At 40.9% G+C, this 18,650-nt stretch overlaps 1 protein-coding gene across 1 annotated transcript in view; it reads left to right on the top strand.

Annotated features, from left to right (window-relative positions):
• LOC149319328 (von Willebrand factor A domain-containing protein 3B-like) overlaps positions 1-18,650 on the top strand; it is a 98,934-nt gene that overhangs the window by 20,451 nt on the left and 59,833 nt on the right. Inside the window, exons 5-8 of the mRNA XM_089511482.1 lie at positions 883-1,133; positions 6,881-7,040; positions 11,783-11,952; positions 13,523-13,644. Of these exons, the coding sequence (XP_089367608.1) occupies positions 883-1,133; positions 6,881-7,040; positions 11,783-11,952; positions 13,523-13,644 (703 nt within the window). The remainder of the gene's footprint in view (positions 1-882; positions 1,134-6,880; positions 7,041-11,782; positions 11,953-13,522; positions 13,645-18,650) is intronic.

Genomic DNA, 18,650 nt, shown 5'->3' on the forward strand with positions numbered 1-18,650 from the left:
TGCCAGAACTTATTTTGTTTGACACTTAAAGTATTCAAGAAAAAAAACTGCTGACATTGATTCTTATCAAAATCAGAATTTGTTCCTTTTGCTTCCATAGTTTAGAGTGACTGATGGAACGAAATGAAAGCTGGTTTTCACAAACACAAGCGCTCTGGCCATTTTGGGTCTACGTCAAAATATTGATTAGGTGGTAGTTAGTCAGCATGGTATAGTGGTTTGAACATTGGACTATGACTCTGGAGACTAGGGTTTGAATCCTCACTTGGCCATGGAAACCCATTAAAGGTGAGCTTGGGCAAGTCATGGGCAGCCACAGAAAACCCAGTGATATGTTCACCTTATGTTCTCCATGAGTCAGAAATGACTTATAGGAACAAAACAACAACCAGGAAATCCTAGTTCCAGAATTTTGCAGAGCTGTTGTATATTCCTGTCTACCACAATCTTGATATTTGTTTGGTAAATTGTTAATGGATGTTTGTTCTAGAATAATGGTTTCAGTATCACCTCATGTTGGATTTTGCTTAAGAAAACAGGAACAGAACTTAGCTAATTCCAGCAAAATGGTCACACCAATATTTACATGAAACATGGTGGGGCCTTTATTCATGGCTATGAAACTTGCCTTCCAGATATTTTTGGAATACAAGTGTCTACCATCCCTTAACAATGGCCATGCTGGCTCAGCTTGATAGGAGTTGTAGTTCAACATCTGAAGGGCCACAGTTTCTTTCCTTTTATTGATCTGTTAGGTAGATTTGTCAGGTTCCAAAGTAGTGCTTGCTTTTTGAAACATCAAGCGATTGTATGAAATCTGCACTTCCCATCCAATTGCTTACCATTTTGAGATTTACATCTTTATACTGTTTTTAATTACAGCTGACAGCCAACAAAGACCTGCTCATTCATTTTGTGGATTGTCTTACTGGAGCTATTGAACTGTATAAACAAAGAATGGAGTGGTTAACCACTGAAAGCCGGCAAATATTTGGGGTGATTGAAGAACAGAGCATTACCATTGTTCTGGATTTTGGTGTTGCTTCTAAAGCTGAGTTTGATCTGTGTCGAGAAGCACTTTCGATGGTCATCAAACAGCAGGTGGCTCAAATAGCCAAATTTAACCTCATTCGGTAAATTTTTACACTTCACTCATGAAACATGCAGGAACACCTGAACCTACAATGGGAACAAGCAAACAGTGGAGACAAAAAGTTTGGAAAAATGCACCAAAAGTGTATGTCAGTTGAACATCCCTGCACTTGGTTTGCAATGCCTTTTATGCCATTTCTCATAGGAGGCGAGGAATGGAAAGTCTCTTATTTGACTTTGCATATAACAGGAATGGGTAGGGTTTTTGTTTGAAGGGTGATTAACCCTTGAGAAAAAGTCAGTTGGGGGGGTTTAGTTAGGATGGAGGATGGGGTAATTGGAACCAAAGACAGAGGCAGTAGTGGGCAGCATTTGCAGAACTGCACAGCATAGTCCCTGTGCCACCCCTTCTCTGCTTTTCACTCATACATACATGTACTCAGAGGGGTGGCCAAGAAAGCACATATTAGCCTTCAGTGTCATAAAAATTGGATGACACAGAGGGCTGTGTTGAATTAGAAAACAATAAGGAGACAAGCTCCATGTGCTTTGAGATGGTCAACCACTGATTCCTTTTAAACACTGTGTTTTGGAGAGTGTTCTCAACTCCAGTGATTTCTGCTGAAGGCTCCTGAAGAAGGCCTTTTCTCATATAGACCAAAACGTGTTGGGCTTTTTAAGAGAAATAAACAATTGGCCATCTCAGAGCATGTGGTGCTTGTCTCCTTATTGTTTTCTGCTTTTAATATGCTTTTCAATACTCTCTTGACCACTGATGGAACTAGGTCAAAGAGCTCAAGTTTCCCATGCCAGCTACATTTCGATCAAAATATGTCCATTCTTCCTTAAATTATAGAGACTTTCTTTTACACTCTGTAACTCTTCTTTCAAAAGCTTAAGTGGAGCTATCTGTTCAAAAATCTCTCTCGCTCAAGTCCTAGCTGATGAGAACAATTGGGGCAAGAACCTATTTTAATTAGTATGAGATAGAACAGTGCTGCTCAAAGTGGTGGGGTCTTTGGACAAGGGTCGTCCATGAGCCATTGGCTATTGGTCCCTCCAGAGTTTCAAGATAAGAAAGAAATATTTATAGTCAATAGGTACAAAAATGGCACTGGTTCTTAGCACATTGGGGAAATAAAATTTTGTTGGTTCCCTATATCAAATAGCTCAAGAAGCACTGGAGCAGAGTATTGACATAAAAGAAGAACAATCTGAAAAGCAAACACTCCTTGATCTTTCCCAGTATGAATCAGCAGAAAGATAGGATGCCTTTTCTTTCTGTAGACTAGGGATCGGCTCTGGTGTAGTGGTTTGAATTTTGGATTTTTATTCTGGGGACCAGGATTCAAATCCCTGTGTGGAAAACTACCTTGGCCAAGCCACACACTCTCAGTCTCAGAGAAAGACAAAGGCAAAACACCCCTGTGAACAAATCTTGGCAACCCATGCTAGGTTTGCTTTATTGTTGTTGTTGTGTGGTTTCAGGTTGTTTCTGACTTATGGTGACACTAAGACAAACTTATCTTAGGGTTTTCTTGGCAAGATCTGTTCAGACGGGGTTTGCCATTGCCATCCTCTGAGGATGAATGAGTGGGACATGGCCAAGGTCACCCCAGTGGGTTTCCATGGCCAAATCAGGTTTTGAACCCTCGTCTCCCAGTGTCCTAGTCAGATGCCCAAACCAGTACACTATGCTGGCCCTCACAGGTTTGCCTTAGGGTATCCAAAAGTCAGAAATGAGTTGAAGGCACAGAACAACAACAACAACAAAAACAACAAATAACTGTGATGGGCAATTGTAATGGTTTTTTTAGGGTGTGTGTGTCAGTGTTCCACTTCAGGATACATCTGCAGCTACATGTACTGCCAAAAAAACAAAACCAAACCCAAACCAAAAAACTAACAAAGAAACTCCCAACCAGAAATGGCTGGAAGTCCACTATTGGTTTTTAAATTTTTATTAAAAAAAAAAAAATTAAATAGTACAGAGGGACCTTACGACTGCTTTAGAAGGAAGCTTTTTGGGAATGTCAGTTCATGCTCTTTTTGGGGCCAGAAGAAGGATGATCCAAGTTTCCTGGATGGGTCAAGGACTGAAAAAACACCTGGGGGTGTAGGCACATGTGTAGCCCTAGGACCATATTTGCCCACTCCTAGTTGAGTAGGTTCAGGCAACAGAGTGAGAATTTCTGGAATTTATGGCAAGATTTCTGTGAATTTTATTCAAAACTCTGGTTACAGTGGCTGTAGAAAGATATGCTTAAAGCAGGGCATCCATGCTGCATGCACATTCTGTCTGAAATCTTCTTATGATTTCAGAAACTTGATGATTTATTGGTGAGATGAAAAGATCCATTACTGAAATACTAAAATGAATTGGGAATATGAAGAGTGCTTGGGGATGAAGGGCCCACCTATTTTGGTCTTGATATCCTGGAGTGCATCAACACTGTACAAATCATGCAGTTTGACACTAATTTTAAGTGCTATAGCTCAATTCTAGGGAATCCTGGGATTTGTAGTTTTACAAGATCTTTAGATTTCTCTGCCAAACTTTGCCAGTGCTCACAAAACTACATCTCAGGATTCTGTAGGATGGAGTCATGGCAATTAAAGTTGTGTCAAACTGCATTGTGAATGTCCTGGTTATGCTCAGCTATCAGAGGTCAAAGGTGATCTCTCCCCCCTGCCCCCAACACTCTGATACAACCAGTTCTCAGTTTCTTGTGTGCAGTGAGGACTGGCCTACTGGCACAATAGCAAAATGCAATTTGTGCTATTCTGATGTCTAACAATTTTGTTTCAATATTGGATTGTTTATTCTGGGGGGAATGCATTATCTTCAACATTCCACAGATAAAGAATAGGATACATGTGGCTAGGCAGTATCAGAGTGTGGTCAAGATGGCAAAAGTTATCAATGAGGAAGAATACACACAAGCCAGTAAAGGCTGCAGTTTGATTTTACATCAGCCTACAGGAAAATGCAAGATCTCTCCTCTCCTCTGCCTCCCTGCTTAGTTAATTGAATGCCAATTACTTTTGCACTTTAATTCAGCTTGCAGTAACTGAAGAAAGCTGAGGACATAGGAGGAAGGCGAGAAGAGGCGAGAGAAACTTGGACATTTTAAAAGCAGCTGAAAAAGTGGGACAACAAAAGTGGGAATGTCCCTGACAAAACAGAACAGTTGGCGGGTATGGAACTGCTCATAGCTGTTTGGGCAATAACTGTATGGCCTGTGATACAAAAGTGGCTTTCAGATGTTTTTGGACTGTAACTCCTACTATCCATCTGCATTGGCTATACTGGCTAAGACTGATGGGAATTGCAGTCCCAAGACACATGGAGAGCTCCCAAAATTTATACCCCAGTTTGATGAACAGCAAGACTACCTGAAACCTGGTACCTGAGCTTAAAACCTATTGCCACCCCAGACTGTTGATACAAAGCTAGTAGTATTGTTGATCGGAACATATATAGATTGGCCCTTTATACCCGCAGTCTTCTGCCCAGTTGAAAACAGAGTATGAACTGATGACCAGATATAGCTCGTCACAGGATTGTACTGTATGCTTCTGTTACAGAATATGTTCATTTCCCTCTTTTGTTGGAGGATTTCTTCCATGCTCTTAGTCATGCATTATTTCTTGCTTTTCCTCCTGTATTTAAACATACAGCTTAAAAACAATGTCTTAACTTTGTATACATGACTTCAAATCTTGTGGTTCCAGAAGTATCACTGAAAGTTGTCCCATTCATAGCCAGTGTGAAGCTGATTGTCAGTGTGTCAGTGCTTGGAAAATTATCTTTTGTTTGGACTATAGTTCCCAGAACCCTCATCCAGTATGGATTTGGGATGCTGTAGTCCATATTACATCCCCAAGTTCAAGCAACTGTTGCCAAACTTTATGGCAGAAGCTAGGGAATCAGTATCATATTGGTTGTATTGTATACATGATGACTTTCCATTAGCTACTCTGACTCTTGAAGCTGTAGCACACCTCTCCAGCCACACCCAAATTCCATGGTTCCAGTTTCTTCCTCCCCTTCTATGCAGGGAGAATAAATCTCTCCTGAACCATGCCAAGACTGCAGTTGCTTTCGCCCTTCTCCTAAACCTAGTCCATTTAACATATCTATTTAGACCTGTGAAGTGCAATTTTAGTTTCCCAGAGTGATAACCCTTTTAAAGGGAAACAAAAATATGCGAGCATGAAAGTTAAACTTGTTAGAGTTCAGCTTTCATCAGCAGAACAGCAAAAGTGTGGGCCAGACTATTACTTTAAATCTGTCTTCCTAAAGAATAAAGGCTTACTCCAAAAAAACAACAAACATACAGTTTGTGGTTTAAAAAAAACAAATAATAATGATTTTAATAAGTAAATACATAACAAACTAAATCCTATCCTAATTGGTGATGGTTTGAGTACAGAGAAAAACTTTCACCGTCTTTTACTATACAGTCAGCCCTCCATTTTCCCAGGGGATCTTTTCCAGACCTCTTCCCCCTGCGAAAATGGAAACTTGCAGATATTCAAACCCCATAGGCACGTCCCCCACTTTAACCCCCTCCATTTGTTCCTCGTGAGTAAGCAAGGATTGCAGATCTGAAGTCCATGAAAACGGGCAACTGTATATATAGCAGGAAGAGACAGTAACTGACTGCTTGAAGCAGTTTAGAATCTTGGGAGAGAGCTGTTAAACTGCCCTCAAGAGTGACAGGAGTCACACGACAGATAGAATGAGAAGGATAGAAGGAAGTCACTGTCTATCTAAGGAGGGAAAGGAGAATGCAATACATAATTTTTTCCAACAAGAATCCATTAGTTATTAAAGAGTTTCACAAACAGAAAGGTACTTGTCTGCTGGTGGAAAGACAACTGGGGTGGGGTGGTGGTAACCTAATTTTCCTGGAACGGACACTCCATAATCTAGAAGCAGACACTGAGAAGGTTCTCTCTCTGTACAAAATACAGAAATGGGTGATTAGGATTATCTACAGCTCCACAATAGTGTACTAACATTTAGGTTTTCTTCCACAACTCTTCATCAGGTGAGGTGGTTTAAAAAAGAAAAGAAAAGTAGGGGTGGAATAGATATGGAAGCCCCAAAATTTGGTGTTTTAGCCATGAAGTCCACAAAGGTTCTAAATTCCAAAATGGAACAATATTAGAATTCTCAGCAGGGTAGGAAAATACTCCCTATCTCAAGAGAATAAGCTTTTTATGTGATGTCATGTGAAAGAACTGGAGGCTTCACATGCCAAAGGTTCTAAAGGCCAACAAGGAATGTTGAGGGTATGGCACTGGGGTCCCCACTGAGGGAATGGGCCTAGCCAGCCCATGCTGTCTGTTCTCAGAATGGGTCTCTAGGAAATCTGGTGTGTGCGCACTGCCACTGTTACAGTTTGTGATAGCTATCTGAGAATAAACTCTTCAGAACAAAGTTCTTTGATCTATGGGATATGAGTTCTAAAGTCCCCTTCCTTTCTCATAGTCAGCCGCCAGACTGGGAGAATGAGCAGAACATTGTCATTTAATGTGTATCCAAGTGATTTTGTCTGAGAAAGTCTGCTGACATTTTCTGGACATTTGGCATCCAGATCGTATGTCTGTCTAGACACTGGATAAGGCCTCTCTCCTCTCTGATCCCAAGAATTCTCAGGTTGTTACTTGGATTGTTGGCAGGGGGAGGGATGTAAACCGCTTCCTCTTAATTCACAAGTGTTACATTACGAGACAGTATAGTATTTCCTCTGAGTATTTTCGCTCCTCTCTTTTTCAGAGGAGCTCAGGATCTTGTGAAGTGGCAGGAGAGGGTGATTCCTGTGACAGAGGAGACCATAGAAGCTGCCATTGAATGGCTCTGGATGATGGAGCATGTGCCAGCTGTTTGCCACACTGGCCCCACAGAAGCTCTCTTGGAGGCATTGTTTGATGAAATGGTAATCTCATGGACATTTTCAGAAATCTTCAGTTATTATTAAGGATATCCCACTGGGAACGGGTGTGCAAATGTTACAGGGATGAATTATGTATGTGCTAAATGCTATTAAAAGAATGTGGGCATTCTTTAGAAGGAATTTCTTTCAAGTCAGTCTGCATGATGATGCTTACCAATATCATATGTGCATGATAGTATTGCATTCCCAAATCAGAAAGTTTGTTTCAACCTTCCCAGGGTGCTTGGTTGAAATGATAATATTCTATCTTCATAAATGGAACTATGCATGAACCTCTTCCGTATCCAGGCATTGGCTTTTTGCAAATCACAGTTAAACCAACGAGTCTGTACATAACTATTGTTTTTGTCCAGCAAGATCAAGAAACTATGACTATCTGCTTGGGGGGGGGGGGGGGGGGAGTCCACACAGGATATTATATCTGGTTTACTATTTTGGGTTCAAAAACTATGGTTTATTACAAATTTCCTGATTTGGTTGGTATATACACCAAGGTTAAGAAACATCTTTCAGCCCAAGGGTCAAATTCAGTTCTAAAGAGGTTCTCAGCATTTTAGTAGTTGGCAGGACCAAAAAAGTGGAACCAAAAATATCAGCATATTATAACTGAAAGTTCTTACTTACAGTTCCTGTAAACTGGGAAACCACCAATGATGGGGAAGTGGCAATATCTTTCTGGGGAACTCCAGAAGGCTGGATTAGATCCCAGGGTCTGTGTCTCCCCACCTCTGTCAAATGAAGTGCAGAGCAACTATGTGCATGGGCAAATGACTTGTGCATATCTTATCTTAGTAAACTGAGGTAAACATCACCATTTTCTTTGTTGTCTTTTTCAAGTATAGCTGTCACATTCTTGGTATATTTCAAGAAAGTTACCGTTTGGACATATCAAAGAAAACCTAATTATGGTCGGTATAACTTCAGTATTACCTTTTGGGATTATCAAGGATAAACCAGAAGGCACATATGAACCAGTTGAGTTTGAGATGAAGGCTGTACATAGTGACAATGTCTCTGTGATGCTCTTATTGTTCAGGCTACATTATAGCCCAGACAAGAAGGTCTTTATGTTCTTCTTGCCCAGGAGGGCCCAGTGCTTGTGTCCATTTAATAAGGCCAGTCCAGAACTCATGAGCATTCAAGAGTGTCATCTGAAGGATGTTCATTATATGGACAATGTATGTAAAGAGCTGAAGACCCACAGTTCTAGCCCTGGAATCTCTTGCCATTGTCAGCTTTGGTAAAGAAAATGTCATGGGGAAAATATGGAGTGAACCTGGCCTAGCCTATCAAATCCCAGATTAGAATCAAGCCTCTGTTGCAGAGATGTAGAGCTTCCAAGGCCTGTAAAACATTAGTACCGCTCCCCAGTTGTTTTGAACTTTTACACCCAGAAAAAGTCTAGCCAATATTCAGGCATTGTGGAAGCTGTAATCTAAAACATCTAGAGGGCCAAAGGTTTTCACCTGCCTGAGTAGAGAGATGAAGTACTTCCATCTTGAAAGGTGGAGATAATTGGGCCTGTTGTGTAATATTAAGAGAGCAAACCATGAATAGAGGTCAAGGTATATAGGGATACAGAAAGCTTGAGTACAACATGATCTAGCTTCTACTAGCCTTGACCCTTTTTTTGGCTTACATTGGGCCCAAACAGACAGGCCAAATGTATTGAAGGAATGCTTTGGGTCACTTTTGAGGTATGCTGTTTAAATGCTGCATGCGTCCTAAGAGGCCGGAAGCTGCGCCAAATCCACGCTCCAGTCCTAAGGACAAGAGCACAGCTTTGGTGAAGCTTCTGGCCTCTTAAGATGTGTGTGTCATAAACAGCATACCTCTAAAATGACCTGAAGCAGCTTTATTTTGGCCTGTCTGTTCAGGCCCATTGATTCAGGTAGTAGAGACTGTCAAGCTCAGTGGTTGTATCACTTCAGAATGCAGAAGGAGTACTGCAGGACTGAATGCTCCTTCTTACAAAATAATTCCCTGCACATAGACAATAATTCTCTGTGGGGAGGGTTCTATCCTCACCTTCTACTTGATACCTAATTTTCTAATATGTAGGAATTTTCCTTATGGGAGAAGAATTCCATCATTCCTTCAATCCAGTGTAGTTTCTCAACTAGCTATGTAGCCTATGGCTACTCTGAACAAAACTAAATTAATTACTTTATTACAAAAAGGCTATATACATTCTTGGGACAGGATTCTGTTTGTGCAGTTCAGTCTTTGATCTTGCCCAGCATTTTTCTATTCTTATTCCAACAGTGTGATGTGGCAGCTAAAAAGGCCAGTGTGATTCTAGGCTTCATCAATAGATGTGTAGTGTCTAGATCAAAGGAAGTAATAATGCCACTCTATTCTGCTTTGATCAGGCCTCACCTGGAATACTATGTCCATTTCAGGGCACCACAATTCAAAAAGGATGTTGAGAAGCTGGAGTGTGCCCAAAGGAGGGTGACCAAAATGGTGAAGGGTCTGGAAATCATGCCTAATGAGGAGAGACTTAGGGAGCTGGGTATGTTTAGCCTGGAGAAGAAAAAGTTAAGAGGTGATATGATAGCCCTTTTAAGTATTTGAAGGGGTGTCATATTGAAGATAGAGTAAGCTTGTATTCTGATGCTCCAGATAATAGGACATGGAACAATGGATACAAGCTACAGAAAAATATTCCCACTTAACATTAGGAGGAACTTCTTGACAGTATGAGCTGTTTGACAGTGGAATAGTGGAGAGTTGTGGAGTCTCCTCTTTTGGAAGTCTTTAAACAAAGTTTGGATGTCAGGGGTTGCTTTGATTGTGATTTCCTGTATGGCAGGGGGTTGGACTGGTTGGCCCTTGTGGTCTCTTCCAACTCTATGATTCTATGATTCTGTGTCTCTCCTAGCATGAAGAGTCACCTGTTTGTTGACTAAGGGGTCATCTACACATGCCAAATGAAGCAGTTTCCCCTGATCCTCATGGTAACCTGTCTTCATGATGCAGGGCCAAATTTTCGATTCAAGTGCAGTCTGTTTTCAAGATATAAGGCCAGTTCTACCCTGAGTCTTCCCCATCCCTTCCTTAAACTAGTTTTTAAATCTTACCTTTTGCTATGGATTTTGCAGAAAAACCCAAAGCATTCCATAGTGATGTTGGGTGGCTGTCTATACACGTCCCCACTGTGTTGCTTGGCATAATAGGTGCTGGTACAAATCATTCCCTGTGAGTTAACAACAAGGTGCTCTGGGGTGCTATTACCCAAAGATCAGGTGGGGGGGGACTGCGGGTCCCCACCAGCTGTCAACGATATTCCAAATATTGGGGAAGAATAGCTTTGCAAGAGGCTTGGGTAACCTTTGGACTGTTGGGCACAGTATATAGCAGTACTATCTGGGAGGACTCCAGGTTCTTGATGAATTAAGAATGTTTTATTTAGAAGATATGCAGAGTGCAATCATAACTGCAAGATAGCAATTCAAACACACACAGCACATAGAGCTAATTGAAATAGAAATATGGAAGAAGGATAGTGGAGTTTAGGTACTGCAATAGGGGTATAATTACTTGTACAAAGAGAAGTTTGTGGAAAACTGGAGTAGCTCAGACAAGGAGGTCTGAAGATGACACAGAACATGCACAAGACTGCGGACATGTATGAGGGCTAGGCTATGTTCACAACAGCTATGTTTTGAAGCCATATTTATAACTTAAATTAGCCCTGGGTGATGGGCTATTTAGCCAGCTAACAAAGACTGAATAACTTGTCCTGGAAACTAACCATGGAATTGCGCACTGGTTGATGGTTTTACTAAAAGCAGTGATTGGACTGTGATATCACTGAGATGGGTGGATGGAGACATTTGGCTGGGATCACAACAGGAGGTAGGCAAAGAGAGAAAGAGAGAAATTGGCTTACTGCTTTAGGCCCCCTACAGACAGGCACCCAAGTATGTACTCTGTATGTACTAGAGTTGCCTGGAGTACGTACAAAATGGTGGCGCCCTGTTCACATGGGCGTTGCCATTTTGACGTAACGGACGCCTAGCGTCCGCACGTCACAGTGCCCAGGTGACATCACGAGTGTGCCAATGGCGCACTGCAGCATCACTGGCGCGCCGCAAGAAGAAGCCTCTTTTTGCGACTTCTTTTTCTTGCCGCCGTCAAGCCACGCAGTATATCCACTGCAACTTGCCAGAGGCACAAACGACACCGCCGCCAGACCATCCTTTAAGGACAGTGTGTAGTGCGCCTTAGATATCCATTATCTCAGGTTTTGAGAGGAAATACAGACTGTTTGGGGGAAGGAAGAAGCAGTTTGGTCATGAAACCCACTAGGTGACCTTGGGCAAGTCACATGTTCTCAGCCTCTGGGGAAGGCAATGGCAAATCTCTGAACAAATCTTGCCAAGAAAACCCTGAGATAGGTTCACCTTAGGGTTTTCATATGTCAGAAATGACTTGAAGGCACACAACAACATACAGTATCTGCCAAATTGGGACAATAGGATGGTTTGCAATTCAAAGTGCCATATATGTACCTTTTGTGTGTGCCTCATGGTGTCTGTCTTTTGTATCTGCTGTGTCAGAAGCCACTTCCAAAGATTCCCTGCATTTTTCTTAGTTGGCCATCATGGCTACATATGGGGTGGGGTAGGGGAGATATTGGAAGCCTGGCTATTCACGTGTCACTACACAGCCATTTGGACTGAAGGCCTGTTAAGATTTTTGCTGATTCTCTTTCACAGACAGAAGCTATATACTATTTTGTTGTGGGTGATATGCCGGAGTGCATGAAGCATTTGCTTATGCAGAAGATATCACGGAGCCCATGCCCAGTCCATACTGTATCTTTCAATGCTAGAGAGGAAGAAACAATCACTTTCTTAAAGGAGCTGAGCCAACTGACCACTGCCAGGTAGGAGGGAAATGTAATAATTTCAGTACTACAAATCTTTTTGGAGAATTGGTTCAGGAATCCTTGCAGTGGCACTGTTTATTATTATTATTATTATTATTATTATTATTATTATGCTCATATACATTACTAACTGTTTATGTCAAAGAATGGCTTCATAGCAGAGCATGGGATAGTTCTTTTCTTTTCTTTTCTTTTTTGAAAGAGAGCTGTCAGAATCCCCTGACTATATTGGCTGGGGGATTCTGACATTTGTAGGAGTTTATCCCATTAACAAATAAGCCGGATTACCTCTTTCGTCTTGAATTTAAGATCTGGGATGCTCCCGGATGTTATCATACCTAAATTGCCGCCTATCTAGCTGGGATGCCACCCTCCAGATATATCCTGGGTTGAAGCCTTGCTCAGCCAATACTTTTTCAAAGTGGGGGAGCTTCTAACCTCAAAAACTGGCCAGCTGAGTTAGGCTTTGACCTGGGATGCATCCAGGAGGCGGCATCCCAGCTAGATAGGTGGTGATTTAGGTATGATAACATCTGGGAACATCCCGGATCTTGAATTCAAGATGGAAGAGGTAAGCCAGCTTGTTTGTTAATGGGATAAGCTCCATAGTCTAAATAAGGAACTTTCCTACATTCTACTTGGTAGTCTTCACTCTGTGTGTGTGTGTGTGTGTGTGTGTGTGGTAGTGGTGGTTAAAATGGAAGGACCACAAGCTTTTTTTTTCATTTGCAGTCAAAACAATAATCAGAGAATGATAATTATGCCACATGAACACCAATGAGTGAATGATTTGAATCACTAGTGATATAAGAGGATGCCCACACTACAGAATTAAAGCTGTTATACCTTCTTTTCCAATGAACCATTAAAACGACTGTCTCCTGTGGCATGCTCTCCAACTCCCACCATCCCTAGCCAGGTTGTGCTGGGCATTGTAGTTTTAACCCATCTAGAATGCATCTGAGAACTCCAGTTCAAGAAGTGGGTAGGTGGGGAGGAGAACATGCTGCAGGAATGTCTGAAGAACAATTCTCACCCCTCAACAAATATAGCTGTTCAAGTGTTTCAAATTAGGTGTGTTAGTAAGGTAAAAGGATCAGTTGTGATTGAGACTGAGGTTCTGTGTTGCTAAGATGGTATACCCTGTGGTCCATTTAGCAGACATAATCATGAGAAAATGTAAAGATGCCTGCTCAGATGACTTTCTAAATATTATTTTGGCATCCTTATTTTAAGGATATTCCACAACATAGTGTCTTTATATGCAAATAGGCATGATAGTGTTGGTGCCTAATGGTGGGTTAAAATAATAGAATTAATTAAATAAAAATAATAATTCCAAGGAGCTCAAGGTGGCATATAAGGCTCTACTCCCCCTTTATCTATTCAACAGTATCCCCCTTTTCTTATGACAAAGGATAGATTGAGAGAGGGTGAATGACTCCAGTGCTCAATGGGGATTGTGAACTTTTGTCTTCTTGGCTCTAGTTTGGTACTGTAACCACTACATCACTCTGGGAACATATTCGTCACCTTAACTTGCATTCCAAAATGTCTTATTCTTAAGGTTCCATGCATTTGCAGAAAGAACAGACTACATGGTTGTGATGGAAACTTCAGTGACTGATGAAGATGAAAAATGTGTATCTGTCCAGAATTCAAGAAAGCTCAAAGGGAGTCTGCCTCTAGGTAGATCAAAAAGAATGCTATTTCTGGTTGTTGCCCTTCAAGATTTCATTTTTAAAAAAATGTGAGAAATTGAACTATCATGTTCAGTCGGCCCTCTCCATCCATAGATTCTGCATCCACGGATTCAGTCATCCACAGCTTGTGTATGTAGGCTACATGCAATGCCTAGATTTTTCTGCAGCCTCTTGAGGGTGCATATTGGGTACTGTGAAATTGCAACTCCCCCAAATACTTTTCCACCTCCTGCTGTCAAGGTATGTGAAGATGATCAATCTCATATTCTCCTTTTCTTAGCAGAACTTGGTTCCTGTCCACTCCCCCAGAAAGCTGTTTGATGAGGCTGGTGGAAACCCAATTTTGCATGGAAAAAAGGGCACAAGAACAAAGTGGTCCTTTTTTTGTTTTCTTTCTCAGCACATTTGCTTGAGAGGAGAGGTAGCCTAAAATGTCTTCCTCCTCCTGGCCACTGGCAGAAGCTTCTTTAACTTTACTCCATTCTCAGTGATATTGACAGGGACCCTGAAAATGGTTTCAAGGAGTGGGAGAGGCCCAAGATGGTGGGAAGGTCATTATGGATTTTATCTAACTGTTTCTTTTTACAAAACAGTGAAAGATACAGGACACTTTGTATTACAAGAACAGTCAATCAATTGAAGTTAGCAATCTGACTACCAAGAAAGCAATGTTAAAATAGTAAGTGTGCACATGATGGACTGCATGCAGCCTTAATTATTCTTTGGAGAGGTCAACTACAACTGACGTCTTAATATTCTTAGTGCTCAATCTGTTCATTTAGGATGGTACTGATTGATAATTCCTGAGGACACCTCAACTACACAGGGTCTTGGTGGTCCAATTTTGTTGGATCATTGTGAGGGAAATTCAGAACCACCACCCCAGTCTTGAAGGGGGGGGGGTGAAGTCCTCCTACCCTTGCTGGCTATAGAAGACCCATGATGATCAATATGGTAAAAACTATGGCAATACTGTGTATGCGACCAATTCTGAAATTAATTTTTAGACATGTTCTAATTTAAACTATACAGTGTAGAGCCAGTATATAGAACAGTGACTTAATATAGGACAGTTGTACAACTATACATTGCACTGAAAATGATGCTGTGCTGTGTTGGAGGGAAATGTTTTGTGTTATTTTAGCAGTTACATTTTCAGTGAATTCAGCTGGACACTCCCACTCCCATTTCCTGTATTTTAGACAAGAGTGAAATAATGGTTTTCTATTTAATTTCTGCATTTTGCTGTATTTGAGTTTTAGAGAAAGTGAAGAGGCGGTGGGATCTGTTCTGAAACAGTGTTAATTTTCTATATTCTGGCAGGTCTGTTTTGAATATGCACAAATCCCCAAAGAATCTTGTGAGTTATTTACTGTATGTGTGTTAATAGAAGAAAACGAATTGTTGAGACTACAGAAAAGGAAACTTAATCTTACTCTTGCCTTCACAGCAATTTGCTGTACAAGTAATTTGCAAATGCTGATAACATGGGAGTAGTACAGACAAAAGGGTTGATTCCATTTTTGTTTGTTTTGTTAACTGCCCTCAAGTCCATCTCGGCTCATGGCGACCCTACGGATGAGACATCTCCAAGACTCTCTGTCTTCCTCTGCTTTGCTTAAATCCTGCAACCCCATACCCATGACCCCCTTAGTAGAGTCCATCCATCTAGCATGTGGCCTTCCTCTCTTCCTACTTCCCTCCACCTTTCCCAGCATTATTGTCTTTTCCAGTGAGTCCTTCCTTCTCATGTTGTGCCTGAAGTACAGCAGCCTCAGTTTGATAATCTTGGCTTCCATCTTGGCTCCCCACCACCACCACCACAGTCTGAATTCCTCCAAATTGCATGTGGTTGGATCACAGTCAGTTCAATTTGAATGAGAAGTATTTTACTCATGTAGAGAAGCCCTGTGAAGTGAGGCAATAGTTACCTTTGGATCTCTGAAGAGTTGATATACCAAACTTAGAGCAAACTTGTTCTGGTCCAAGTTTGTTTTCGATCCAAATTATAAGAAAGGAGATTCCCAGTAAATATTGCAAGGGAAAAAAAAAACTCCTGGCACTAAGAAATGTTTGACAGTGGAATGCATAGCCTCTGACATTTGGTTGACTGTCATTGGGGGGTTCTAGGAGAAGTTAGATGGCCACTACTCAAGGGTGGTTTAACAGTGGATTCCTGCACTGGCAGGGGGTTGAAATATGGTCCTTAGGGCCCCTTCCAATTCTGTAAATCTGTGACTGAATACAGTTGGTCCTTCTTATACACGGATTTTTTATACACGGATTCAAGCATATATGGTTTGAAAATGTTCCAGAAAAGTATAAATTTCAAATATCAAACCTTGATTTTCCATTTTTTATAAGACACCATTTTGCTATGTCATTATATTTAATGGGACTTGAGCATACACGGATTTTGTTATACACGGGGGATCTTGGAACCAAACCTCAGCGTATAACAAGGATCCACTGTAGTAGGGAGCGTGTGCATGCATAGTAGTGCTCTTGGTCAATCCTATGGATTCCAGTGTAGAGGAGGGTGGAGAAAGAGCGCCCCACACTGGTGGAATTCCAGCTCCAAGAACTCTGGTCATTCCTTCCCTTGTGGCCCTGAAATGGTCTTCAAAAGAATCTTTTGCTATTTCACCAAGCTTTTTAAAAATTATTTTATTATTGTTGTTAGACTGCCCCATATGTATGTTTTAATCTGATGCAGTCCTTCTTATGTTTTGTGAAGAGGACTTTAATTGTAAACTGCTTTATGAGGGCTTCCTTTCAGAGTCAGGTTCAAAATATTTTAAATAAACCATATCAAGCCTTCCAAGGAGTGTAGAGGTCAAGCCGAAGGCAGCATGTTGAGATAGAGGCTGCAGGAATAAACTGCAGATCTTGGAAAAAAATAAAGAATATTTTTTTCTAAGTTGCATGAAATATTAGCATAAGAAGAATGCCACTATATCCCCCTTTTCTTAGCAGCACCTCTTGTTCTTTCTTCGGAGGTTGCTCAATACTGTGAAGTTTCTAAAGAGGACTGCTCTCTTCATTCCTTACTATTTAATTTTGATTGAGCAGCATTGTAATAATTGCTCACATCTCTCCCAGCCCCTCTGCTTTGTTCCATTGTGAGAAGGGACCTTCCCTTCTTCTGCTCCCTAGGCATCCTGTTTATATTTCAATAGGCAGGCTGAAGGCTGCTGCAGCTTCTGCTCTTAAAATTATGCCAATGCCCCTTCATGCTTCAGCTGAATTGCAGAGTGATTTTAATCAGCCCAGAAGTGCAGTAATTTCTTCGAAATGCTTTGTGGGCCGTGTCTGATTGCTTTTGCAGAGCAGCATTTACACATTAAAAGGGAACACAATTAGTCTTGGGCATTTACCTAGCATTAGAGAGCTGTGGTTGCATGACATCATGACCAACCAGTTAGAAGGCTCCAGATCCGTCAGGGTGCCACGAGAGAAGGAGAGATATTGTGTGTTTGTGTCTGTGTATGGGAGAGCACTTTGGGCAGCAGAAAAGATCCTAGGGTGATATGTTAATCCTACTTTTTTTTTTTTTTAAAAAGGCCTTTGACAGAATTGTTCCTGAAAGGATGTATTGAGATGATGATTTTATTATTTTATTAATTTATTTTGAAATAATGATTGGATTTCTGCAATCAGTAAGAGGTCCAGCAAATAACTTCTGAATAGACCTTGTTGTTGTTGTTCTCTGCTTTCAAGTTGACTTTGACTTATATGATGTTTATCACACTATACTCTTAAAGTGCTACTATTCCAGTTTGACTCCTCTAGCTGCCTCCTGTTGCATTCTGGGATTTGCAGTTTTAAGGAGGGGTATTTAGAATTCTCAGGCAGAGAAATACCCCTCCTTAAAACTGCAAATTCCAGAATGCAACAGGAGGCAGCTAGAGGAGTCAAACTGGAATAGTAGCACTTTAAGAGTATAGTGTGATAAATGGAGATCCCATGAAAGAGAGACCTCCAAGTCACCCTGCCATTAACAGCCCTGCTTAGGTCTTCCAGACTCAGGACCATGGGGCTTCCTTGATTGAGTCTAACCATCTGCAATGTGGTCTTCCACTTTTCCTGCTGCTTTCTACCTTACCAAGCATTATTGTCTTTTCTAGTGAGTTATGTCTTCTCATGATATGCCCAAAGTATGACAGCTTCAGTTTAAACATCTTGGCTTTTAGGGCGGGTTCAGTCTTGATTTACTCCCATTTATTTCCATGGTTTCTGTAGAACTCTTCCCCAGCACCATATTTCAAATGAGTAGCTTTTCTTCCTCTCAACTTTCTTTATTATACTGCTCTAGCAACCATGCATAGAAATGGGAAATATGATGGCATGGACAAATCGAACTTTAGTGTTCAATTATATATATTTACACTTCAGGAGCTTTTCTATTTCTTTCATAGCTGCTCTTCCAAGTCCTAGTCTTCTTCTGATTGCTTGACAGCAGTCTCCTTTCTGATTTATGACTGAGCCAAGGTATAAAAAAAAAATCTTGAGCTATTTCAGTGTCTTCATCATCTAATTTAAGGTTATGTCAATTATCTGTGGCCATTATTTTTGTTTTCTTAATGTTCAACTGTAAACCTACCTTTCTACTTTCTTCTTTGACTTTTTCCCCAGTAATCATTCCAAGTCTTTGCTATTTTCTGCTAGTAGTATGGTGTCATCTGCATATCTTAGATTGTTGGTGTTCCTTCTCCCACGTTTCAAACCTCCTTCCTTCAAGTGTAATCCTGCTTTACATATATGTTCAGTGTGCAAGTTAAATAGCTAGAATGATAAAATGCAGCCTTGCCTGACCCCTTGTCAATTGGAAACCATTACATTTCTCTGTGTTGTCCTAACAGTAGTTTCTGGTCTTGAGTACAGGTTACACATCAAGACAATAAAATAATAAAATGTTGTGACACACTTTTTTCTTTAAAAATGATCCTTAGTTTTTCATGATCTATACAAACAAAGCCTTTGCTATAATCT

This window comes from Sceloporus occidentalis, unplaced genomic scaffold (assembly GCF_023333645.1).
Source record: "Sceloporus occidentalis isolate IW3139 unplaced genomic scaffold, rSceOcc1.0.p SCAF_2, whole genome shotgun sequence".
NCBI classification, from domain to species: Eukaryota; Metazoa; Chordata; class Lepidosauria; order Squamata; family Phrynosomatidae; genus Sceloporus; species Sceloporus occidentalis.